Raw genomic sequence first — 26,652 nt, forward strand, 5'->3', positions numbered from 1 at the left:
GCTTACATTCTGACACTTGGTAGTTTGACATACAGTTTTATCGCACCAGCACCCTAATTAAATTCTAACATTTACTGAACCCAGGAACTTAGCACCTACAAACCCATAGGCACCATTGTTTCTAAGTACTGGTCATTCCAAAAACCCAAAGAGGAAAGACAAGCCTTTGCTGATTTTTAAACAGAATCTGGTATAAGAGCCATTGCTTGGTGGTTCAATAGCTGTCATCCACACAGCCATGACCCAAAAGAGCCAACAACAGAGACTGTTCCTGCTCAAGGAAAATCTCACCTAACCAGTCTTTTTAGGTAAGGGACAAGATGGATGGGGCCCTGATCCCAGTAACATTACTGATCCACTGATAGCTATGTTACAATGTCAAAACATTCCCAGGCTGTGTCAATATTCCTTTTCTGTCAATCTTACTCTTTTTTTGGGGGGGGGTGGAGTCTCACAGTGACCTTGGTTGCAGATCAACAAGGAAATAAAATGCACGATCTTGGATTAAAAAAGGGCCACAAGTTTACAATCTCCAATTGTACAAGGTCTTTTTAATTGCTCACTTTCATTCTCCGCTATATGTATTCACAAGACGGTAGATGCCGTCTCCTGCTACGTCATTCACCCCACGTGACCCCAAGCTGTCTCAGAGCTCAGAAGCAGTTGAAAGCACCATTCCCGATTCCTCACAGCCCCCACACATTAAATGATGAGCCAAGGGAGGCCTTCTGAGGCCCATTAGCTTTGGGTGAGAAATGCCGTCCAGCCCTCAATTCTCCCTGAGACTAGTAGTCCTGATAAGTAGATCTATGGAAGCCTATTCCAACTTTCAACTCATGCCTTTGCTATGGATGCTCACGCCTTCTCTCTCTCTCTCTCTCTCTCTCTCTCTCTCTCTCTCTCTCTCTCTCTCTCTCTCCACCTGAACTGACCCCAACATCTATGACCTCATAATAATAAACATCACGGCCGCAAGGAGTGAGATGTGCAGGGCAGAGTCGCCAACAGGGAGATGGAATCCCTGAGTAAGAAAATAATTATTAAGTCACAAAGAGGAATGAATGAGTAGATGTCAAACAATTTGGAAACTGTTAGAAAGCTGGTTTACCTTATATACAGTGGCGGAGGAAGCCCATGGGGTGGAACACACCACAGGGCCTCCAGATTCTGCCTGCCTCCTCCCACTCAGCCGCCATACAGCTGGGGGAGAGGCAGCAGGCGGACTGTTTGGGCAGGAGAGACGCATGGCTCGGGCGTGCTGTAGGCCCGGCGGTGAGTGCCGCCCAGCATTTTGTCACCCCCCTCAGTGGTGACACACGGGACGGCCCGCAACTACCACACACCCCTTCCTCTGCCCCTGCTTATATAGGCAGCATATTTCCACTTTGGGATGGCCAGCCTGCATAGGGCAGTTGTGACCTGCTCAGACATATCCGTCATCTTCTGCTCTGTACCATATACAAATCCACACACACACACACACACACACACACACACCTACATGATGTGAGGGGAGCAGAAAGGTGTGGGATTCTGCCTTGGGCAGCACAATATAGAAATATCCTCTTGAGCCAAATGATTCTAGAGAAAAAGGTTTTGCCCCTCCTCCCTTGTTTATCCTCCTTGCCTGGGACTGACACTGCAGCTTTTCAAAAGACGCTCGATTAAGAAATACGTCTGTTGTCATCTTATTGCCACATCATCCTGCAAATGCCAATGATGTGTCCACCCATTTGAGTTCTTTAAAAAGCAGATGCAGGAAAGGCAAAGCTTTTGCCTGTCTGCTGCCAGGATGGAAGAAACAAATCCAGCGAGAAACTCCAAGTGTTCCTACTTCTTCCTGCTTGGCTTCATTGGTTCCCTCCTCCTTCAATCTGCATCGGGTCGCGAGCTGGTGTTTGCGCTCTTAGTAAGTAAAGGAAAGCAAATATTTTGTTACTACTATGCATTTGGTTTGTGGGTTCTTCAAGGCGAAATTCTTGGGGCTGTGTCCAATTTTAGTTCTACTCAGAGAAGACCCATTGAAAGTAATTGATATGACTAACTTGGGTCCATTCATTTCAGTGTGTCTAAACTTAGTTGGAGCCCACCCTTGGTGTATGGCTCTCCAAAGGTTTCATGAATTAACTAGACTTTCAATGGTGGGTAGTACATGGTTTTCCTCCCTCCTACATTTACAGGAGTGGGGAACCTGTGGCTCTCCAGATGTTGCAGGATCACAGCTTCCATCATTCTTGACCAGTGGCTATGCTGCCTGGGGCTGATGGGAGTTGTAGTCCAACAACAGCTAGAGGGCCGCAGTTCAGTAAGACTGCACACTGTAAATTAAAAACTGATGCTAACACATTCCGCCGGTCGCTTGAATTATTTTAAGATGCACTTGTGTTTAATGAGGGAGCTTATGCCTCTTTAGTAAAGAACCTGCAGTCTGCCTATAGCTTTTAGAGATGTAACATGCATCAGAATATTAAAGAATATAAAGTTAACAATTGAAATGCTTCCTGGCCTTCAAGTGTAATGAGCTCATCTATAAACAAACTCCAAAGAGCAGCCATTTTAGATTGCTGCTGTTAAGATACTGCTCTATCGGATACATGAGGTTCAAAGGGAGGATAATCACAGCCTACATGTAAATAGATATACAGTTTTACAAGGTGAGCATAGGGCAGCATCCTGATAGAAGGGATAAAACATACTATTGAACCAGCTGAAGTCATGAAGACATTGCTGGATAGGACCAAAGACCAGTCTAGTGTGTCGCCACAATGACCAACTTGATGCCTATGGAAGGCAGGAGATGGCTGCAATAGCCCTTTCCTGCTCATGAGACCTCATAACTGATATTCAGAGGGATATTGACTTTTTGGAGAAAGTAGACAATGGGTATACACATGCAGTAACGATTCAGTTCAGACCCCAATCTTATGCTTTGGGAAACAATTTGCTTAGGTCTGATTATCCAGCAAAACCGTGCTTTGTGCTTTCCCCATTAAAGGATTCACATAACATCCCTTATTATTTTATGGACAATGTATACGGTAGAGGTAGTAGTAAGAAATCTCTGAAATTGCACAGTGCTGGTGCCTTTGAAGCTGGTTTGAAGTGCAAGGTGGATTTGGCTGGAGTGGATACATAGGCGTGTTCCATGGAAGCAGAAGAACTTGAACTTCCAGCATTTTACAAACAAACCCCATTAACAGAACGAGCAAATAGCGCTGAGCAGATAAGGACAAGGTGATATATTACTTCCACATCCCTTCCAAATCAGGACCAGCCCAAGGCGTTTTGCTGTCTGAGAACAAGTCTGTCCCGTCCCACCCCCGCATTCCACAGGCAGAAGCTGACTGGCTTGGAAGTTTATTTTTATTTAATACAAGTGTTGGGACAGTATTCTTCACCACACCTGAGGACAGCAGGCTAACTTAAGGGTAGCACAGCAAGCTGCAGGACATACACAACTCCGTCCTCCGATAGAGGGGAATGGTTAAGTGGAATGGTCAGGAGGAAGGGGGGTGGGCTACCACTGCTGGCTCCCACCCACATGCCCCAGGATCTGAGTTCTGTGGAAGAAGCCAGGTGGGGGGGAGGGGAACCCACTAATATTGGCTTTGTAGAGATCAATGATACATGCTTGGAGCAGCTTTCAAGGCAACTTCAATTGCCTGGAGATGTTATTTTCTTTCTCTCATTTTGCCCACTCCCCATAACTGCTTTACAGTAGTGGTCAGCTGTGTGGTAGCACTCACCTGATCTCCTGCCACCCATGTTACTTCTGTTTATGGCAAATAGATCAAAAGGGGAAAGGTGGCAGGGTGCAAACGCGTTGGCAGGAGGCCCAGAATGGCTCTGCTGGTGTGTTTGCATCGCACCAACTTCATCTCCTCCTCCACCTCCCAGTGAGCTGTAGGAACATGGGCAAAGTGAGGTCAGGTGAGTGATGCCTTCTTATCATCTGACTGCTACTGCTGCATATCACTGGTGTTACAAAGGAGCTTGTGAGCCATCCAAGTTAAATTCTGCTGATCCTTCTCATCAAGTTGCTGAAAGTAAATTGAAAGGCTAAAACTGTATTGGCTGAACAGACTTGAATAAATTATTTCAACTTTCCCCCATCTTTACCTCACAGCCTTTCCTAGTTTGCTGCTGGCATAATATATTATTAATATTTAGCCCCCAAGTGAAGTTATGTTTTGGTGCTTGCTGAATCCCCCCCCCCCCGCCCAATTTCTATCATAATTACCGTATTTTTCACTCCATAAGACACACTTTTTTCCTCCTAAAAAGTAAGGGGAAATGTCTGGGCGTCTTATGGAGCGAATGTGTGGTCCCAGGAGCTGAATTACCCATGGGCAAAAAGCAGATCTTGCTTTTTTTAAAAAAAAGAAAGAGGGAAGGGGGTGTTGAAACAAAGCCGCTGATCAGCTGATCAGCAAGCAATCGGAGGAAGATAAGGGACTCTAGCGATAAAGGAGGCTGCCTGGGAAGGGGGAGGTAAAGACAGCGAACTTGCAAGGAGAGGAGACAAGAATACTAAAACAAGCAACGAGGAGAAAAAAGAAAAGAAAAGGCGAAGCAAAGAACTGCTCCAGCTAAGGAAAAGACACTAAGGCAAACAAGAGGGAGGGGGGTGTTGAAACAAAGCCGCTGAGCAGCTGATTGGCAAGCGATTGGGGAGGGAGATAAGGGGCTCTAGAGATAAAGGAGGCTGCCTGGGAGGGGGGAGGTAAAAGCACATGGATCCTCAGGATTTTTGCATTGGGTCACCCCAAATTCACCATCAGATCACATAGCATGTCTGGGGCCACAGCATGAGCCACAAAAATAAAACATCCACTGTTTCGTTCAGAATATTTTTTTTCTTGTTTTCCTCCTCTAAAAACTAGGTGTGTCTTATGGTCAGGTAGACTATTTTACTTTAGCATTATTCACTCTCTTTTACTAGATTTATCGGCATGGTGACAGAAGCCCTATTGAAGTCTATCCTAACAGCCTACACAATGAAAGTGCCTGGCCACAGGGATTTGGACAACTGACTAAGGTTTGTTGGCTTTTCATAAAGTTTGGTTTGAAAATTTTCAAAGAATTAGACTTCTGGAATTTGGAATTTGTACAAAATTTCATTCTAAGCCTCGGACGTGATAGATCCAGGCTGAGAGCCGACAGACTGAAGGACAATTTCTGGGGATCAAAACTGGGGGAGGGGGGGAAGCTTTGGAATCCAAAGGGGTATAATTATATGTTTTATTTGATAGGTTGTCTTATAATTATTTTAATAATTGGGAACCTCGTGAAAGGGAACTTGGGTCGACCTTAGAAAAAGGGGCTAATGTTGAGTATTAAAATGAGGTTTAGAAGTTTAAAATTGGCTAATTAAGACGAATTAAGTAAAATATTAATAAGGGATAATTTGGGTATAAAGAACTTGCTGAGCTAAATTTCGGAATTGGGATGCAAGAAGGGGAGGTGGGGGAAGTCCGGGAAAGTGGTTAAGAAAATAAGGTTTTAAAATTATATGTGTTATTTGTGTGTAGTGTTGATGTGTATGTCTATGTTTTTGTGTTTGTCTAAAAAAAATTTGAGAAAATCCTAATAAAAAATTAAAAAAAACAAAATTTCATTCTAGCTCTAAGAGACATGATACCCCACTCTCTGATAGTCGCAGATTGAAGTGGGCCACCTAACCTGACCTGTAGTGATCAGTGCTTATCTCTACCTGACTTATCCAACACCCAAATCCCTCTGAATGTGCCTGATTTGGCTCAGGACTTGGAACTCGGGTGAATATGGTGCACAGCCCTAATAAAAGGGGCAATGGGTCTGTGATATAGCAGTCGAGAACCTTCCGGCTATGGGCTTGTTTAGGCCTGCTAGGCTATCCTATTTGGCCTGCAAGACCATTTCAGCCAAGCTGCACCCACCTGTCGATCACCTCATGCCATGTTTTGGGCAGAGATCAGATGCATACAGGAAACACCATTCACTCTCAAGTGTATCAAATCCCTTTCAAATTCAACCCAACAGAGAAAGGCACCAGATGCAAACAGTGCCAAAGGTTGAGCCATGGTTGCAAAGGAATCATTAGGAGCATCAGGAGCACAGTCCCAACCAATCCTTTGCAGCCAAGTCCCATGTGAAGTTGAGTCAAAGGACTACCAGGAGTGAACTGCCAACTGTTCATTTCCAGCCACAGCTTTAGTTTGGGTGCCGTTTGCACTTGGTACTTTACCTTGTCATGCTGCTTTCAACTGGAATCAGATACGCAGGAGCTCTTGCTCACTCCAAGCGTATCCAATTCCTGCCAACCGCAGGGCAACAGGGAGAGGCACCAAATTCAAATGGCACCAAAGGTTCAACTGTGGCTCCAAAGGAACAATCAAGAGCAGACTCCCAATGGCACATCTGCAGCTGTGGCTTTAACTTTTTCACATCTGATGTCACGTGCTTGACAAGTGGGCAGCCCTACCATTTGCCAGCCTGGGCCAGTATTCCCCAAACTTGGATCTCCAGCTGTTTTTGGACTACAACTCCCATCATCCCTAGCTAGCAGGACTGTTGGTCAGGGATGATAGGAATCGTAGTCAAAAACAGCCAGAGATCCTAGTTTGGGAAACACTGACCTGGCCCATGGAGGAATTGCTATGTCTGGATCCGGCACTCTGGCAGAAAGCAGTTCCCCACCCCTGGCTCTGAAATGTTTATTATTAAGAGCAAAAGGGTCACATGGTGGTTCCACCTGCATGGAAAACTGATCCTCTCCAGCCTCGGATCATTTTTGTCACATTTCTTCAATCATTCACTAGGAAAGCAGCTTGGCTGGAAAAACCATAAGACCGAACTCTGGCTTCAAGAGGAAATCATGTATCTATTGTTGCTCCCACAGATTGGAATGCAGCAGCAGTATGAACTTGGAAAATACATAAAGAAGAGGTACTCAAACTTCCTGAGTGCTGAATATAAACGAGAAGAGGTGGGTACAGGAATTTTCAAGAAAGAGGTTGGTGTGGTTCATAACAACATCAGATTCTGAGAAAACCCAAGGGATGTTTTGATATTATTCATCAGACATTCCAGTGGTGTTAATAAGTCTCCTCCAGCAACGGTTGCCACTTCTGGGTGTAGCATAAAGGAAATTTCTGGAGTAAAGCTTCTGGTAGTAGAGGTAGAGGGACCCCTGACCATTTGGTCCAGTCGTGACCGACTCTGGGGTTGCGGCGCTCATCTCGCTTTATTGGCCAAGGGAGCCGGCGTACAGCTTCCAGGTCATGTGGCCAGCATGACTAAGCCGCTTCTGGCGAACCAGAGCAGCACACGGAAACACCGTTTACCTTCCCGCCAGAGCGGTACCTATTTATCTACTTGCACTTTGACGTGCTTTCGAACTGCTAGGTGGGCAGGAGCAGGGACCGAACAACGGGAGCTCACCCTGTCGTGGGGATTCGAACAGCCGACCTTCTGATCAGCAAGTCCTAGGCTCTGTGGTTTAACCCACAGCGCCACCCGCATCCCAAGCTTCTGGTATCTGATGATATTCGAAGGGAGACATTCCTTTGGGTTGGCAACAGATGAAGCACAGTCCTTATACACTTATTCCTCTTCATCAATAGAGGCCTCTGCTAGAGAGGGTCCCTCAAAGGCTACCAAGCTGAGATGCCCTCAGATCCCATGACAGCCTCCCACTTCTAATGAAGAGGTTTCTGAGTCCAGATCCTGGGTCTTGACACACTCCCTTAACCCTTTCTAGATTTTGATCCAGAGTACCGAAAGCGATCGAACCATTATGAGTGCCCAAGCAAATCTTGCTGGTATGTACCCTCCTACGGGTGGTCAAATCTGGAATCCTAAAATCCTGTGGCAACCTATCACAGTGCATGTTGTACCAAGGGAAAGAAATCCGGTGAGTACCAGAGTCATAACCAATTTTGTCTGCCTTCCAGGCTCTTCCTCAGAAACCTAATACAGTATACCGAGAAGGAAGTGTATGCAAATGTTCATTTAAAATAATCATTTCCCTTAATCAGGGATTCCGCAACATATAGAAGAAGCACATTACCATTTGTAGCTCATTTATTTATAGCCCCGCCTTACTTTCTGCTGAGGGAAACAGCATTTGAATTTAGGATTTGGGGGCCAAGCTCCCTTTGAGGATAAGTTGATTCCTTGACTTCTAGTTCTGACATAGCGAACTGTCTTGTCCTCATGCAGGGACAGTTGGCTGTGTTGCAGCTGGTGTGATGTTGTAGCTGTTATCAGGGCCAATCCCAACACTGATTTAAATGTGCACATCAAAACCAGACAACTCTGTATCCACTGTACTGTTTTCGTGAAAGGATAATGCTACAGCTTGTACATGTATATAAAGCTATATAAAGCTTTCTGTCTATTACTATTATATTTTTTCATACAACAGTAGCACTGACTGGACTTTCGCAAGCAGCAAAATATACTGAGATGTTTCAGAGCTGCAAGGAGCTTTGGCAAAGATCCGAGCAGTATCTTAGGCCACACTGTATGGTGCGACAGAAAGCACGCAGTATCTTTTCTTGCTTTAAGGTTTTTGTAGCTTTGGAGACTAAAGGACATTTGGAAAGAGTTTTCTTAAAGGCACAATGGAAACACGTCTCCCTTGCAAGTCTCAAATTGTTTCCTCAAAACCTTTTGTTGGGCTCTCCCTTACAACCCATTCCCAGCAGTAGGCAGGTTATTTCCCAGGGCGAACCAAGAGAGTTTCATCAGTCGTCATCATAATCATCATCTGTCAAGGAACAGGAGAGCCAGGAATAATTAGTTCTCATTTTCATGCCTGTTGGTTGCATGCTGCTGCAGTTTAGTTGGGCAAGAGCTCCTACACCAGTCATGTGGGGTCTAATAACTGGCAGTTATCCACAAGTGAATCTCTTAGACCTATTCCTGGTCACATAATCTGTGCTGCGCTGAACTGTAGGCCTCAAGCAGGCTTCCTCAACCTCGGCCCTCCAGATGTTTTTGGCCTACAACTCCCATGGTCCCTAGCTAGCAGGACCAGTGGTCGGGGATGCTGGGAATTGTAGTCTCAAAACATCTGGAGGGCTTAGGTTGAGGAAGCCTGGCCTCAATTGCTGTCACTGTGGAGCTGCTGCTCAGGATATGTGATGCAAGGGCAAATGGCTGATGTTCTTTCTCTCTCAATTCTCTCAGAACTTTACTCTCCCCTCAAAATCTCCTCACCAAAACTCCCTTGTGTCAGGCAATACAGGGTGTGGGGCATTGAGGTCTAACCACCCCATGCCCAACCTCACAGTTCTGACAACATTCCTCACACAGAGCCAATTAGCTTTTTATTTGTTTTTTTATCTTTTTGTAGGCGGAAACTCCCATTGATACCAATGCGAGAGGTTCCTCTTTTCACTAAGTGGTGGGTGAGGGAGTTTTGTGAAGGCTGAGGTGGTGCAACTCCCCACACGCTGCATTACTCATTAATCAAGAGAGAACACGGAATATTAATTTAGCTTGACTCTGAGGATGCTTCCCTGCCAAACAGAAACGAGCTGCAGTCTTGATACCACACTGAGCAGCCATTCCCAAAGCTGGAAAAGCAAGAATTATATAGCACACATTTTGAGGGATAAGAAGCAAGAATTTTGATCATCTCTTCCCCACCTTCTCTCATCTGTCTTCCACTCATTTCTGGATTTTGGCCTGCAATGTTTGCATCAGATGTTGGGAGGATAGAAAAAGGAACAAAACTTCTTAGGCTCAACTCCTTGAGTCATAGACGCTCCTTAACGCCACACAGACTGTCTGACATGAGTTCTAGTTCCTCACTGGGACGCCAAGCCCTTGGGACATACTCGCATTTATGGTGGGAATGCTCCTAGGTTAAATGCTTTGGGGATATAGCAGTCCATGAAACTGGAACTATTATAAGGTGCCAAGTGACACCTTCTCCACAACAGGCAATAATATCTCCTTTATTCACTGAGGATTACACTGCTATGTACATTAAGGAATTAGTTGGGCACTTTCTTATTTGCAATTCACAACTGCAAAACTCTGCAGGGACTTGATATGAGTGAACCTGGTTTACTGGTATGGGATATTGTTACCAGAGGGAAATGACATTCAAATTAAGAGTGCCTAGAGGACAAAATAAGAAAGATAATTTTATTTTGGTATGGCATGGTTGTGCAATGTACGTTAAAATACAGGAACATGGAAGGTCTCAATATGTAGTTTCTAAACAGATTTGGATAATTTTAGTTCTACAGGGGTTCCAATCCCCTTTATAGTGTTTTCAGTTTTGGCAACCCTTTGCCCAGAGATAGAAAATGGGGAAAAATAAAATAAAATGATTCAGATGTTTATTTGATGTATTTACCTGAGTAAATCCTCTAATGAAGATGTTTAATACGTGCCTGCCCAGAGAGTTAACTCTAATCCAAACTGTATTTGCTGTAATTATATTTTGCTTTCCTTTTTATATGGTTCATGACAAAATGTATCTTATTTTCCTGTATGTTAAAAATAAGTAAACATTTTTTTTGGGGGGGGGGGGGGGACTTATTAGACTAAGCAAAAAACACAAAACAAAAAAGCAAGTCTGTTCTCAAAGCAAGACCAATGTTACAATACGTCATTCTGACAACCAGAAAATATCTCAGTGATCATCTTCACATTATTCTGTTAGTATATTAACAGCATGTCTATTTTGAAGCAGCTCCCATTGAGTTCAGTGGGGCTTACTGTATGTGTATGGATGGCGAGATCACTAAATCATGTGACTTCAAGCCAATGAACCCCTGCAGGTTATGAGACAGGTATAATTCAAAAATGGCATCATTGTGACAAACATCAATCCTACATAGAGATAAGCACTCTACAAAAACCCAGCTGAGAAGCTTGAAGTGAGACAGAAGGCAGTTGCAAGCATAGCTGTCAACTGTCCCTTATTTGGCGGGAAACTCCCTTATCCCAGCACCGTGTCCCGCTGCTGTCCCTTATTGATGATGTCCCTTAAATTTCCCGGCTTTCAAAGGAAGCAGCTCCTCTCCCTTCCTCCCTGCCGGCCAGGGAGGAGGAGGCTCCAACTGTGTTGTTTGGCTGCCTGGCCCGCCCCCCTCCAGCCTCCTCTCACCAATCTCGGCCCCCGGGAGCCCCTCCCCGCCAGGACTGAGGAGCCTTGAGAGGAGAGCGAGGGCAACCATAGAGAAAGCAGTTCAGAGAGAGGAGGAGGAGGCAGAGGCGGAGGCGAGGGCAGGTGTTCCAAGGGCTAACCATAGAGCGGGAAAGCGGAGGAAGGACCACAAGCGCTTCTCCCATAGATTTGTAGTGGTAAACTAGCCTAGATGGTCTGATCTGCGGGTTTACTTCAGGCGCTATTCCCCCCCCTCTTCCTCCCGCCCTGCCTGATGGAACTGAGAGCTGCAGATGGAGCACGAGAGAAAAGATACAGAACTGCAGCAGCATCTTCGTGGCTTGGATGTCGTTTTTCGCAAAAAGTGGTTGCTGCTTGTAGTTATTTAATTGCAGTGTTTCATCAGCTTGTGTCTTGAGCAGCAACCTCTGGAAACGAAGGGCTAAAAACCAGCGCTGCTCTCCAAAATTATCTGGTCCCTTTTAACTTCGTATTTCAGCTGGTTGACTAAAATTCCTTATTTTGGCTGCTGACCCCTTATTTTCGAGGCTGCTGGTCCCTTATTTTCAAATCTGTAAGTTGACAGCTATGGTTACAAGTTGTGTCATTTTTGTTTCAGAAATTACGTTATCCAATTTTAAATTGTCCACGCTACCTGGAACTTCTGAAGGAAACGATGAAATCAAGTGAATTCCAGGCCAAAATTCAACCGTACAAGGTACTTTATGCAGGATTGGGGATGGGTATTGTGTCAGTAATATTTCCACTACAGCCTAGGGTCCAGACATTTCGAACTCTAGTGGGTAATTGCATTACTGTTAGATTAAACCTCAATGTATCAAAACTAGCTAATTTAAAACATGTAGTATTTCTATATGCAAAGACCTATGCATACCAAACAATATACACAGGCCCAGTTCAGATTATCAGTTCAGATGAGTATTTTGCCCACACATTGTGTTCGGATGCCACCTCTTCCTTCCTGTGTTAACCAGGAAATCTTCAGTCAACTATAATCCCTTAATTATTCCAAACTGAGAAATTTATGTTTAGAAAGTTCGGAACAAGCCAGGATCACAAACTGGGTTGCCATACATCCAGAATCTTCCAGACATACCCAGAATACTGCAGTTGGAAACAGTGTCTGGGCAGATATTGGAAAATGTCCAGGAAAATCCATACATATGGCAACCCATGTCTCATGTCGGCAGTGTGATTGATTTTGCCCAAAAAGCTCAACAACTTTCCCCAAAAATGGCCAAGAGCTTTTGTGTCCGGATTTTCACTTTTTGAAATATGGCAACCCTGTCTTAAAACATGCTTGAAGTTGGTTTAAGATCCTGCATTTCCTGTTTATCCACTTTGGGTGGAATGAGAAACTATGGTTAATTAAACTAGGGTTAATTCTGGGATAAATTGTGGTGCACTTTAAAGGGAATAAGGAAACTGCTGTGTACCCAGGCACGAGGCTAAGTTTATATCTCAGCTAGTTATTAAGCCAAGGTATGATCAACTGAAACAAGCCACAGTGTTAGTGCAGAGCCTATGGCTACAATCCTCCACACAGAGTGTAATAATACATAAGATGGATATTAATGTGACTTACCTATAGGGAGAACTGCAGCCTATGAAATCTTAAGTGGCAAGTGACTACATTCCACCCACCTATCCATGCTTAGCAGTGTGCAGAATCATAACCTGTGTGATGAAAATATTAGAAAATCTTGGTGTCTGATTTGCATCTGAAGTATTCGTGTTCTCATTTCTTTTCAGGAATTTATAAAAACCATAGGTTTATATTCAGGATATGACCCTCAAGATCTCACCAATTTGGTCAACTTCAAAATCTGGCATGTACAGGATACTTTATTCTGTGAGGTATTTTTCTCTTTTTAAAAAATCTTTACAGTTTTATTGAGTTCTCCCATCAGACAGGGAGAAAACCCTGACTTATAATTAATTATTCAGTGGCACCTAAGAAAATTAAAAGGAGTGAAGGTGTTCCTATACAAGTGCATAATAGTTAAAGAAAATATGGAATGTTTTGTCTACATATAAATTTTATTTGGCTTAGAAAAGTGATGGGAAGGTGGATATTTTTGCAACTCATTAGAATATTTTGTCAGCTAAAGGTAGGATTTCCAGAGAAAGGTACCAAGTACTGGGGCTGTTCAGATGTAACAGTAAACCATGGTTTGGGAACAGGATAATCTGTGCACACACACCCATGTGTTGCTGATCTACACCTTTCCCTGCTTTCCTAATGGGAGCTGGAGTTCAGCCATAACTGGTAGGTCACAGATTTCCCATCCCTGATTTAGCAGACAAGCACAAACCATAGTTTGCCTTTGCAAATAGAATGGCAAGCTATGGTTTGACATTGAACCAAGACCTGAAGTTGCTATCTTGTAGAGAGCAACGGAAGAAAAGACAGCAGGGAGGTGAAGGAAAGATTGTATGAGCTTGAGTCTTATTACCATCATACCTCGAGTTGAATGTGCTTCAGGTTGTGCGCTTTTGGGTTGCGCTCCGCGTCAACCCGGAAGTAACAGAGCGTGTTACTTCCAGGTTTCGCCACTTGCGCAGACGCTCAAAATAACGTCATGCACATGCGCGGAAGCGGCAAAACGCGACCTGCGCACACGCTGACGCGCCATCGCACCTTACGTTCCATTCAGGATGCGAACGGGGCTCCGGAACAGATCCCGTTCGCATCCCGAGGTACCACTGTATAAGGGCATTACATCTCAACAGACATTTGACATTACATCTCAACAGGTCCAGTCTATGGCACCTCAATCTGAACTGAATGAAAATTTGCTCAGACTTAAAAGCAAGGCCAGAGACAGCAAAAATATAAAGCCAGATAGAGCTCTATTGGCTCCTAAATCACCTGATCCTGCCTGAACGCTTCTGTTCAGACATGATGGCATTAGACTCGCCGTTCTCTCTGCCTTCAAGTTTCCTTAGTAGGTGAAGAGAATAAAGTTGCCAGGCCTTGTTTCCAGACTCCCAAATTTTAGCCTTCCAGAACCTTCCAAGTTTGTATTCCATCTATGAACAGGGGTTATATCAACCATGTAGCTTTCAACAGCTTTTTGTGGCATGGTTTTGGTGCGCAGGAGAGCAAGGTAGAATCCATAGTGTGATTTACTACTTAGAGGGATCCTGCCAGAGTCAGAAAGCAAATCTAAGTGTGACATTGATGGCAGGAGCCCAGAGGTAGAGATGGGTGAGGAAAGAGTTCAGTATGCATTTTAATCTGAATTTATGCAATTTGCACTTCCTGAAACAACACACACACACACACACAGAGAGAGAGAGAGAGAGAAACAATGGCCCAACATGGCAATAAAAAACAGAGCTACAAAATGAGGTATTTCAAAAATAAGAGTAATGTGCTTCTTTCTATTGCAGTCTATTCACAATTTGACACTTCCTGTGTGGGCTACTAAAGAGGTGAGGGCAAAACTGGCTGAGCTGACCGTGTTATCCTTGTCGTCGTTATTTGGGATTTACAAAAGAGAAGAAAAGGCGCGGCTGCAAGGAGGTAACCAAGACCCTTTCACTTGAGGCACCGTGATTGACTTCTCTTGCTTTGCAGCACACTCTAGCTGAAACGAGGCAGGCCTTAGGGCTTGGGTGCTCTTAACTGGTGTAACTGGTACCTTAATTAACAAAAAGCCTTCGTGGGTTAATCAGTGCAAGCCAATTTTAATCAGTGATGGAGAATCTTAACTGGTGGAGCAGTGTGTTGAGGAGCACATGTTCATTTTGTTTCGCTGTTTTATTGTGGCATATGCTGGGCTTATAACTCATCCTTACCTCTCCAGTTGAAGGATGCAGGCTCTGGGACGGGGTGGCTAACTGATGGTCCTCCAGATGTTGTTGAACTCCAACTCCAACCAGTGCCAACCAGCTAGTGGTGAGGGATTATGGGATTTGTATCCCAGAAACATCTGGAGAGCCACAGGATAGTCACCCCATTCCTAGGACAATCCAGGGTGCTATCGAGCCCTAGAGGGCTCCAAATAAGTGGAAATGGACAAACAGGCAAAAAATATTTGATGATAAATGAATAGTTTGAGGAGTAGCTGAGGTGGACTGCGGTGCAATAATCTGGTTTTCAGTGTGGTTATGAAATAGTCTAGTGGTCTGGAGTTTTAAGTTCATACACAGGGTGGATCTACACTCATGGTTTATAACGCTAAGAAAACGTTTCAAAAAGGCCACCACCTATCTGATATCCATTGGAAGGGCGTTCCACAATACTGGGGCTGCTACACTAAAAGCTGCATTTCAACATGGAGCATGCAACAATGCAAGAAGCATCTCCCGTTATGACTGCAGCACTAATATATACAGTGGTACCTCGGGTTAAGTACTTAATTCGTTCCGGAGGTCCGTTCTTAACCTGAAACTGTCCTTAACCTGAAGCACCACTTTAGCTATTGGGGCCTCCCGCTGCCACTGCACCACCGGAGCATGATTTCTGTTCTCATCCTGAAGCAAAGTTCTTAACCTGAAGTAATATTTCTGGGTTAGTGAAGTCTGTAACCTGAAGCATATGTAACCTGAAGCGTATGTAACCCAAGGTACCACTGTATAGGATAAAGCAATCTCCCAGGTTTCCTGGTCCCAGCTCTTAAGGACCAGTACTAAAACATTAAACCTGGCCCAGTACCATGGTAGATCCCTCAGTGTAGATCCCTCAGCACAGATGTTATATGCTGATGATAGGTCCAACAGCTGCTCACCTGGTGAGGCGGAGAAATAGCAATAACCTCCTGGCAGTAACAAGAATGTGTGGGTTAGGGTATTTTTTCGTATGTATTCATATATATTTTCCTACACATTTTTGTGTCTATTTTTCCTCTTCTCTTTTTCTTTGTATCGCTTTATTTCTTTATCATCGAAACCTTTTTGATAAAATTTTCAAGAAAATATTAATACACACACACACACACACACACACACACACACACACACACACAAAGTCAGCAACAACGTTGGGGATGTGTGGTGCACCAGCAGAGACACAAACTGGCACTCCCACCAGGGACCCAGCATCAAACTGGCACTGCGTCACTGCTGCTGGGAAGTTATTGCTGTGGCTCCGCCCCACCTGGTGAACCACTCCTGAACAGGTTGCCCCAGTTAGCATCCTAACTGCCATGTTCTGCTCCAGATGCACCTTCTGAGGCAAGCCCTGGGGCACCCCACATAGAATGCATTTCAGTTTTTAGAAAGCCATGTGGTTTTTAAAATAACTGAGTGAGCAAATTATCAAGTGTCTTTTAACTGCAGCTAAAACATACCATTTGGAACTTGGAAACAGCTTTTCCAGTTTACGGATCTATCACCTATATGCCCAGTAGATTGTGCCAGCTGTTAACACCTCAATGCAAATAACATGATGTAGTATCAAACACCCACACAAACTGAGGCACGAAAGGAAACACTCAGGTGTTGCTTGACCTGAATTTCATCTGACTGTATTAGATGAGCACTCCCATCATTGCACTGACATTTCACGTGCTTTCCTCCTTCAAATTATTGGCTGCGTTCCTAAAGTGCTTACCTTTGGTTGGATCATGTCCCTTCTAGCTTTGCCTTAGTTGTCTTGCAGTACTTATGTTTATATTATTTCATCACACTCGTGATGCTGCAGTAAGTGTATTTATTTCTAAATATCTCATTACAGTGGTACCTCAGGTTACAAATGCTTCAGGTTACAGATGCTTCAGGTTACAGACTACGCTAATCCAGGAATAGTAACTCAGGTTAAGAACTTTGCTTCAGGATGAGAACAGAAATCACACGGTGGCAGCGGGAGGCCCCATTAGCGAAAGTGGGACCTCAGCATAAGAACTGTTTCAGGTTAAGAACAGACCTCCGGAACGAATTAAGTTCTTAACCTGAGGTACTACTGCATCATATATATTTTTTCTAAATCTGTAATTGGCTCAGGAAACATAAATATGTTGTAGTGATGAAAATGAAACAGTCTGTGACTGTTTACATTTAAAATGTAATTTTCTTAAAATGGGAAATTTAAAGTCACATCTTATTGTTGCTGGGGTTTTTTGTTTTTGTTTTGTTTTGTATATAAAAGTATTTCTATATGCCCCTACCCTAAAATATCTGGCTAGTGTACCGCGTTAAAACATAAAACACCATTAAAAAAATAATAAAATACAGATAATCACTAAGGTGACCGGCTAAAACTAAAAATTAAACAGCTACAAAGACCTGTCAGCATTAAAAGATCTTCATGAGAAGCCTGAAACTCAAAAGCGAGGGTGCCTTCTGAGTCAGCATTGGTTCAGCAGTGTTAAAGTAATTTCATTGTCCCCGAAGGGGGCAATGACAATAAAGATATTATTACTATTATTATTATTATTATTATTATTATTATTATTATTATTATTATTATTATTAAATGCCCTGACTTCTAGTTGAGCCCTGTAATGTAAGGGACTGCTTCTTGGGAGAAAAGCAATGACAAACCTAGACAGCATCTTAAACAGCAGAGACATCACCTTGCTGACAAAGGTCCGTATAGTTAAAGCTATGGTTTTCCCAGTAGTGATACATGGAAGTGAGAGCTGGACCATAAAGAAGGCTGATCGCCAAAGAATTGATGTTTTTGAATTATGGTGCTGGAGGAGACTCTTGAGAGTCCCATGGACTGCAAGAAAATCAAACCTCTCCATTCTGAAGGAAATCAGCCCTGAGTGCTCACTGGAAGGACAGATCCTGAAGCTGAGGCTCCAATACTTTGGCCACCTCATGAGAAGAGAAGACTCCCTGGAAAAGACCCTGATGTTGGGAGGAGAAGGGGACGACAGAAGACGAGATGGTTGGACAGTGTTCTTGAAGCTTCCAACATGTGTTTGACCAAACTGTGGGAGGCAGTGGAAGACAGGAGTGCCTGGAGTGCTCTGTTCCCTGGGGTCACAAAGAGTTGGACATCACTAAATGACTAAACAACAACAACAATGTAAGGGACAGTTAGCAGCGGTCCTCTAAATGATTTTAATGATCTCACTGAGATATAAGGGCTTGCACAGCGTCCATTTAGATACACACTGACTTATCATGATCTCTGGGCATAACTATCTATATTCCAGTGAGAATCACAGTTGAAAATAGCACCAGTATTGGACTCACAACTCACCCAGGGCACTTGCTAATTGCATGCTCTCAGTGATTGATGAGTGGATTTGGAATTATATCATATTTATATGTAATCGCTTGAGTGCTTGTTTCCCATGCTATAAGGACATAGCTGCCACTCTTGGCGATTTTTCATTTCAAATAGAAAGAGGCAACAGAAAGACAATCTAGCAAAACTATTCTAGTAACTATTGACAGTTTTTAATTCAAAGCTATAAAACACATCAGATTTGAAGTTAAGTACTGATAAATTCCATTTATTTCAATTTGGAGAAACAGGCTGCATTCCTGTATGCACCTACCTGGGAGTGAGTCCATTGATCTCAGTGGGAGTGAGTCCATTGATCTCAGTGGGACTTACTTCTTGGTAGACATGCACTGTATAGGAATGTGCTTTTAAACATCTGCTTGACCCTCCTGTTGACCAACGAATAACAAGTATTAATTAATTAAACTTGAACACTGCCCTTCATCCGAAGAGCACAGGGCAGCTCACAAGATAAAAATACAAAGCAACAACACAAAATGCATAATATAACAAAAGCAAACCAATATAACCCACCTCTCACAAACACATTATAAAGGACATAGAATGTTTAATCAGCCAAAGCCCTGGTTATAGAGAGACCAATGACAATTTTGGTGGGATGGTGACCCTGTTAATTGCTGGAGATTGCATAATTGGCTAATATATTATTGCCATTCATTGTTATATTGAATCAATTCTTTTTTTGCTCCTTTCTATGCTATCCTGTATAGGAACCTCACAATTTACAGGGCAATCCTAACCTTGACTACTCAAGAGGTCATTCCTCTGTAAATTCAATGGTGCTTACTGCCAGATAAGTGAGATTCAGACTGTAGGTTTAGTACGTAATTTTGCAGTATTTTTTTCTCCATCAATATCAACACTATCTCACTTCTACTAAGGTCTCCTTGTGAAAAATATTCTAGAAAAAATCTCCAGGGCTGCTAAAGGTTCAGAAAAGAGGAAAATGCTCGTCTATTCTGCAGTGAGTATATTTCCCCTAAAAACTTTGGTTGAAGTTGTGGGCATAGTTCGGCTGATCAATCTCAATTGGAATTTACTGTGTAATCCTAGAAAAGCCCACTCTGAAGCAAATCCCATGGAGTTCAATGGGACTTGCTCCCAGGTACGTGGGTATAGGATTATAGCATTAAGCAGTTTAAATCTGTGCAGGATTCTGCACTGCATCAAACTGGCTTTTAAGTTTAAAACCCTGAGATCCTATTCACTTTCTAGCAAACCTGAGACCAAATGTACTTGTCAGAACCTGGTAATGAGAAAACGGGCCTGTCTCTCTCCGTCTCTGTGGATTCAGCTCTACAGCTGCAAATTAAAAGTTTTAAGTGTGCTGTAAAGTGCATTATGGGACGCGGGTGGCGCTGTGGGTAAAACCTCAGCGCCTAGGACTTGCCGATCGCATGGTCGGCGGTTCGAATCCCCGCGGCAGGGTGAGCTCCCGTCGTTCGGTCCCAGCTCCTGCCCACCTAGCAGTTCGAAAGCACCCTTAAGTGCAAGTAGATAAATAGGTACCGCTTTATAGCAGGAAGGTAAACAGCGTTCCGTGTGCTGCTCTGGTGCCAGTTCGCCGGAGCAGCTTCGTCACGCTGGCCATGTGACCCAGACAGCGCTGTCCTCCTGGCCTCTAGAGTGAGATGAGCGCACAACCCTAGAGTCTGTCAAGACTGGCCCGCACGGGCAGGGGTACCTTTACCTTTAAAGTGCATTATACAAATGTGACACTAGATGGTGGTGGTGAGCTATGGCAAATTCTATATATTTTTCAAACTTTTTTTTAAAAAAAAGCATTTTCACAACTTTTTTATATGTGTCTAGATTCTGTCTGTCTGTATCTTTCTGTGTGTGAGAGAGAGAGAGAGAGAAAGAGAGAGAGAGAGGAGAGAAAGATGGAGAATGGGTGAAGGAAGAAGATATGTTATACATTCTCAAGTCTGCTGAACCGTGTTCTGCATCTAGCAATTAATGAAAAGGTTTCAAATTAGCAATATCACCAATAGTTACCTTTAGAAGCTGCCTTCATTCACAAAACTTTACAGATGTATGTTTGGGTTTCTTTTTCACAGCACGACACTACACTTGGTGCCTTGCAGATGGCACTCAATATCTACAACGAAAAGCTGCCACCATATGCAGCTTGCCAGTTTTTTGAACTGTATCAAGAAGATAATGGGCAAGTATTCTATTGTTTCCTCAACAATTGCAACTTTTCCCATTATGTGTGCATTCAAATTCTAAAATTACTGTACATGTACTGTTCCCCTAAAATGCACGAGGCTTAAATCTAGGGCCCAAAATCACAATGGCAACTTTTCAAATTTATTTATTTTTAAATCTCTTAGTGGCTAGTGTGGTTAAAACATGGGCAGCAATATAGATAAATAAGGACAGCCTAAAATATCAGCCACCAAGCTCAGCACCAAACAGGAGTCCTTAGGAGTGTGCGTCAATGTCAGGGCATCTCAACCAAAAAGGGCCTGTCATAGAATCATAGCATTGTAGAGTCAGAAGGGACCCCGAGGGTCATCTAGTCCAACCCCTGGAATGTAGGAATATGCAGCTGTCCCATATGGGGTTCGAACCTGCAACTTTGGCTTTATCAGCACCTTGCTCTGACCACCCGAGCTACCCATGCACTTCTCGCTCACCTCACTTAGGAAGCTGGGGAGGGCAGGAGCTGAAAATGTATTTCTATGAGGAATCTTAATAGCTGGGTACCCCCAAAAACCCATTTAGTTTAACCCTAGACTCATTACAATACAACTGAGAGGTTTTAATTGCCATACATTGCCCAGGTCAAGACTGAGATCTGCTTTTGCCTGTGTGGTATTACAGACTCTGGGTTTAGTTGTTCTCAAATAACTGTGCCTGTCGAGGCCTTTCCATTTCATTCCTGAATAGCACTCCTCATATCGTTATAATTTAACTTATGCTACATTTTCCTTCTTCTTTTTTTCCTTGGTTCTGCAAATCAGAGAGCAAACCGTTGAAATGTATTTTCGGAATCACACTATGAAGGACCCCTATCAACAAACTCTTCCTGGTTGCTCATCTGCGTGTCCCCTGCCAAAGTTTGCTGACCTGGTTTCCCCCATCCTAGTAGACGACTGGGCCAATGCATGCGGGAATGTAGAAAAAAGAAAAGGTATTGTAATTTCCTTAGCTAGCCACACACGATCATCAGTACAGAAATGGCTGAGAGCTGTATATTGGCTATTGTACCAATATGAAAACAGGGCTGGATCTACACTGACCTTTCTAACGTCATTAGAACAATATTAGATATATCTTTCTAAAATGTCACAGGGTGTACTGGTGAATTAAAAAACGTTCCTCCATAGCAATTCAGTTTCCATTACTGCTGGTTCCTGGTTTCTCTGCAGAACCCTTTGGTGTCACATTTGAATAGCACATTACTAATGTTACAAGCAAAACGTAATGTGACCACTACGTTATGAAAAGCATTCCTGAACCCTTCCTTAACGTTATAAACCATGAGTGTAGATCCGCCCCAGATGTGAGCAGTTGATTACTCAAGGCAAAAGTGGCCACCATTTGGACAGTGCTGCTCAAAAAAGCATTGCCAGTTAGTTTTGTTTGCCCTCCAGTGATGTCATCACATCGACAAACATGATTGGCTGTGTTGCACTGTGATTTCATCTTGTTTCATTGTATAGTTCCCCAACTGGCTGGTGACCACCCAGAAAATGCAGTAATCAGAAGCCACAAAAGGGGGGCTAATTGTGGCAGCAGGCAGGAGAGGAAAAGCAACAATAAATATGAGTGAGAAATCACACGTGGATGTCACAATTTGGGGGAGAAGAGGCAATATCGTTAGGTCAAAAATAGTGTTATGAGTTTGGAGGGAGGGGAGAGCAGGCTCTATGCCGAGACCATTATAATCCCTGGATCAAGCAAGTGTTAAAATATAAGCCAGGCTACCTTCATGATGGGATGCGGGTGGCGCTGTGGGTTAAACCACAGAGTCTAGGACTTGCCGATCAGAAGGTCGGCGGTTCGAATCCCCATGACAGGGCGAGCTCCCGTTGCTCGGTCCCTGCTCCTGCCAACCTAGCAGTTCGAAAGCACGTCAAAGTGCAATTAGAGAAATAGGTACCGCACCGACGGGAAGGTCAACGGCGTTTCCGTGTGCTGCTCTGGTTCGCCAGAAGCAGCTTAGTCATGCTGGCCACATGTACGCCGGCTCCCTCGGCCAATAAAGCGAGATGAGCGCCGCAACCCCAGAGTTGGTCATGACTGGACCTAATGGTCAGGGGTCCCTTTACCCTTTATATTTTTACCTTCATGATGAGGTGATCGCCTGGGAGATGAGCCATTAAGGGGAGCAAAGGAAAGGGGCTCTGTGCGAGATGGCAAATTGATGGGGCCCCTCCCTCAACTTGCAGTAGTTAGAAAGACGAGAACAGAGAGTGCAGGAATGTGAACTAAAAGAAAAGCAGCAAGCTGAAGAGAGAGTCAGAGCAATGTCTGATTTCTGTTTGAATTCAAGACTGCAGTTATGGGAGAAATGAACCTATTAGGGTGTTAATGCTGTGAACCCCTCCATTGTAGGCTCAGGTTGAATATATGTGTAAATAAACTATATATCATAAAGACACCAGAGTCTCTGCTGTGCCGCGTTCCGAAGGAAACATAAACCCTAGGTAAGCGCCTGGAACCCCGGGAATCTCACACCACTCGGAGATTGGGGTGGCATGCAACAATACATATGAAACCTTTTTTAAATATGTAACCTATTTTTAATAACATCTATATTTTAATCATGACTCTCGAGCCAGGCCATGTGATCAAAATGCACTATAAAATGGGCAGATTCTTCTGCAAAAATGTGTCCATTAGGTATACAGAAATATGTTTATCAATAGAAATCCACACGAAAATGCTGACAGGTTTTTATCAGGATTAAAAAACAACAACACGTTTTAAAAATTGCTGCAGAAGTGTGGAGAGCTGAATTTAAACCTGGAAAAATGAGAACCTGAAAGAAGTGAAACTCATAGTTCCATCCACCCCGAACTGATTTTCTTACCACTTGCACAATCTTGGTAGCTGGACTGGGGGGGGGGGGGCAAACGCCAGGTGCAGCACCTGTTTGTCCCTGCAGTTTCTCATCCAGCCTGATTCTGAGCCCTCTTCTCCCGATATCAGGCATTGGGCTACACAATCTACAGTTTACCAATTCTAGGGCTGTCTCAGAGCCTTTAACATAACTTACCTAAAATAGGCATTTTGCTGCCACAAAATCCGAAAGCCAAGGAAGGGGAAGATGAAAAGGATGAGGGGATAAGTAAGAATATTGCAATAGCCTTTTAATTGTTTCTTACAGGAAAATGTTCCCAAGAAAATGGACAGGCTTTGTGAAAGAAAGAAAGAAAGAAAGAAAGAAAGAAAGAAAGAAAGAAGATGCCTAACTGGAAAGAAGCAAGATGGAAGAGTAAACTGAGCTTCTGGAACACCTTGAAATGTGATGCTGCACTCAACAAATCCCAAATGTAAGGATCTCTTTTTAAAGGCTGCATTGGATTAATAATAATAATAATAATCCCGCTGCCTGATAACACTTCAACAATAAAGATTGCTTTAAATAAAGAACTGGGATTTTGGAGTTCACCTATTTCAATTGCCATCTGCTAGAGTTTGGATGGGCAGCAGGATTTTCCTTGTGTAGCTGGTTGTTGTTGTTTTAATGCCAGGCTGCTTCTAGGTCACTTGGGAGACGCTGTGTCTCCTTGCCCTCTTCCAGCCGAGAGCAGGGGTGTTTGGTCCAGTGTGTCGTTTCTGAACAAGTGGCTTCCATGTGGGGAAGGACATTCATGTGGGTTCTGCTGCAGAGTGTGGGAAGGCAGCAGGAGAGATCAGGCGGGAAAGCCACTTTGAGAAGGAGCACCCTGCACCCCTAACTTCTCCTGGGAAGATACAGTCAGCCCAGGACGTCCATCTTCTCTCCTCCTAGGCCTTTTCACTGCTTCTCCTTCTTGCTACCCAACCTCTTTCTTCCTGCCTCTGCTCATCCAACACCCCACCCTCGGACAGTCCTGGATCACTCTGGGTCACCTCACCTGACCCACAGGAATCTGGGGCTGCCTCCATCTGCTTCAGCTGAACTATGGATCCCCCAGAATAGGCCCCATTCAGTTCAGGATTCAGCCCAGTCTGATGCACAACCACCATGTACATCTTACTAGTGATATAAATATTTGCATCCAGCCATCTGTTACATGACAGGCACTGAAACTGCCTGGTCTCCCTGTACAGACAACATCACTTCTGACTCCCTGTGTTCAGTTTCTGCCAAGGGCTAACGTCAACATGGTCCACTGATGGTTGGCTCTGCTTTGGCAATGTGATGTACCTGAGCTTTTTAACATTCTCTTGCTCAGTGAACACTTAATCTATGAAGCTAATGGTATTGTACTGTGCTGATGTCCTCATTGACTGACCATGCTGTAGAAGTTTGAAGTTTGATGCATGCTGCTGTCACTATTTTTTGTGACAGCAGCCACCCTCCTCCTCTCCTACAAAGCCATGGATTGCTGATTGGTCCAGGGTATTGTTTTTTTGTTATTATTTATTTAATTGATACTCAAAAAAAGAAAAAAAACAAGACAAGAATACAAACAGAACAGTAATAAAGACAATATTAGTTACAAATCAATAAAGCAAAAAGCAATCCTTGAACTATAGTCCCGACCTCCCATCCAGTCCTTGTTTCAGTTATCTATTATTTGTTGCCAAGAATAGCAAGTCCGACTGCTTCCTCTGATCCAGTATCCAACTCCTGAAGTCCGTGCAGGCCCGACAGGGCGGCTTCTTCTTATTCGGTTCGGCGGCCGGCAGAGGCTGCCCCTCCGTGGGTTTTTCAGCCCCAGCCCTCGAGGCGGAGAAGGGGAAAGGGAAAGCGGACGCCGGTCGGGACGTACTGGGGCTGGGCGCCGCCATGTTGGGTGCGCGCAAAGCATGCTTGGCCAGAAGGGGCCCGCCCATTCGAGGGAGTCTGAGAGTGGTTGTCAATGGCAACTCCAGTAGGCCGCTTCCCCTTTTCCTCTTTACGCTGGAGTCCTCTTTTGCTTGCCACGCCTGCGGGCTCTCTTCTGGCCAACGCTGCCAATGACAGATCTCAAAAACCTGGGGTCGGTGAGATTCGGATATCGCAGCACCTTGCGCCTGCTGGACCTCCTGAGCGGAGCGGGTTGTGTCTTGCTCCTCGTGAAGTAGGGTGAAATGTGAGGAGTGTTGCAAGCCGGTGCAGAGGCAGAAGGTCTGGCCGAGATGGTAGAGCACGGCTTCTCTGCCAGGGGCGTCTTCCTAACCCAGTGGAACACCAGTATCATACGCCTCTTGGATGGGTTGGACATGCTGGCTGAAGAAGATGCTGGAGGCCCAAAGACCAGGGTGACTTCAAAGCGGCGGATGCAGCAGGCAGTTCCCTATCAATGGGGCCAAATCCAAGCAAATGTTAGCTCCCGTCCTGTTAAATCAATCCAGCAATTAGGAATGTTAAATAAGGAATTAATTCCTCAGGCAGTATGCAAAGACTCTATGTGGCTTTTCAATAGCTGGGAGCTCCCAACTACTGCCACTGTTGACAGCCTGTTGCCCCTTAAATCTACTTGAATGGGTTATGTCACAATGGTTCCTTAAGCCTTCATCAGGTGTTTGTGAGCATGAAAATGCTGTTGGGAGTTTCAGCAATGAAGGCTCAGGCATAACACACTGTTTGAAAGTCTGAACATTTCCTCTTTTTATAAAAAAACACCAAATTTATATACCACTTTTAGAATTTATATACAAATTATTAGGAGAGTAAGTTAAAAATATACTGTAGTTTATTCACTTATAAGCTACTTTACATACTGTATTCCTTCTTACACTTCTATCCCACCTTTCCTCCACAGAACATATACACTTCTGCCTCCACCTTCTCCATTTTATCCCGACAGCAATATTGTGAGCTAGGGCCATAGCTCAGTGGTAGAACAACTGCTTAGTATGCAGAAAGCATCAGGTTCAGTCCCCAGCATCTCCTGGTGGGAATGGGAGAGATCTTGCCTGAAATCTTTTTATTAATGGGCAATGTCACAGGATCAATGTCACAGGTTTTGCGGCCTAGTCGAGCCCGCACCACTCTCCCGGTGCCCCCCCCCCCCGCCGTAATAGCAAGCAGGCCGCGGCCTTGCTGGAGTCCCGCGCCGCCCGCCTGGGTAGGAAGGGGCACCGGGCAGCTGACGGTGGGAAGCGATGCCGCCCCCCCACCGCCCAAATGCAAGCAGCCCGCAGCTGGGGCCCAGCTGGGGCCCAC

General features: G+C 44.2%; 1 protein-coding gene across 1 annotated transcript; it reads left to right on the forward strand.

Moving 5' to 3' along the window:
* The first annotated feature begins 1,682 nt into the window (after positions 1 to 1,682).
* Positions 1,683 to 23,945, forward strand: LOC310689907 (prostatic acid phosphatase-like). The gene is made up of 11 exons (XM_083468421.1): positions 1,683 to 1,909; positions 4,943 to 5,038; positions 6,881 to 6,967; positions 7,742 to 7,894; positions 11,730 to 11,828; positions 12,884 to 12,988; positions 14,528 to 14,660; positions 19,220 to 19,302; positions 20,399 to 20,509; positions 21,312 to 21,477; positions 23,680 to 23,945. Exons 1-11 carry the CDS (start codon positions 1,754 to 1,756, stop codon positions 23,712 to 23,714), a joined length of 1,224 nt encoding a protein of 407 aa, XP_083324547.1. The 5' UTR covers positions 1,683 to 1,753; the 3' UTR covers positions 23,715 to 23,945.
* The last annotated feature ends 2,707 nt before the right edge of the window (positions 23,946 to 26,652 follow it).

The sequence above is a fragment of the Podarcis liolepis genome (assembly GCF_965112155.1).
Source record: "Podarcis liolepis genome assembly, chromosome: 12".
Taxonomy (NCBI): domain Eukaryota; kingdom Metazoa; phylum Chordata; class Lepidosauria; order Squamata; family Lacertidae; genus Podarcis; species Podarcis liolepis.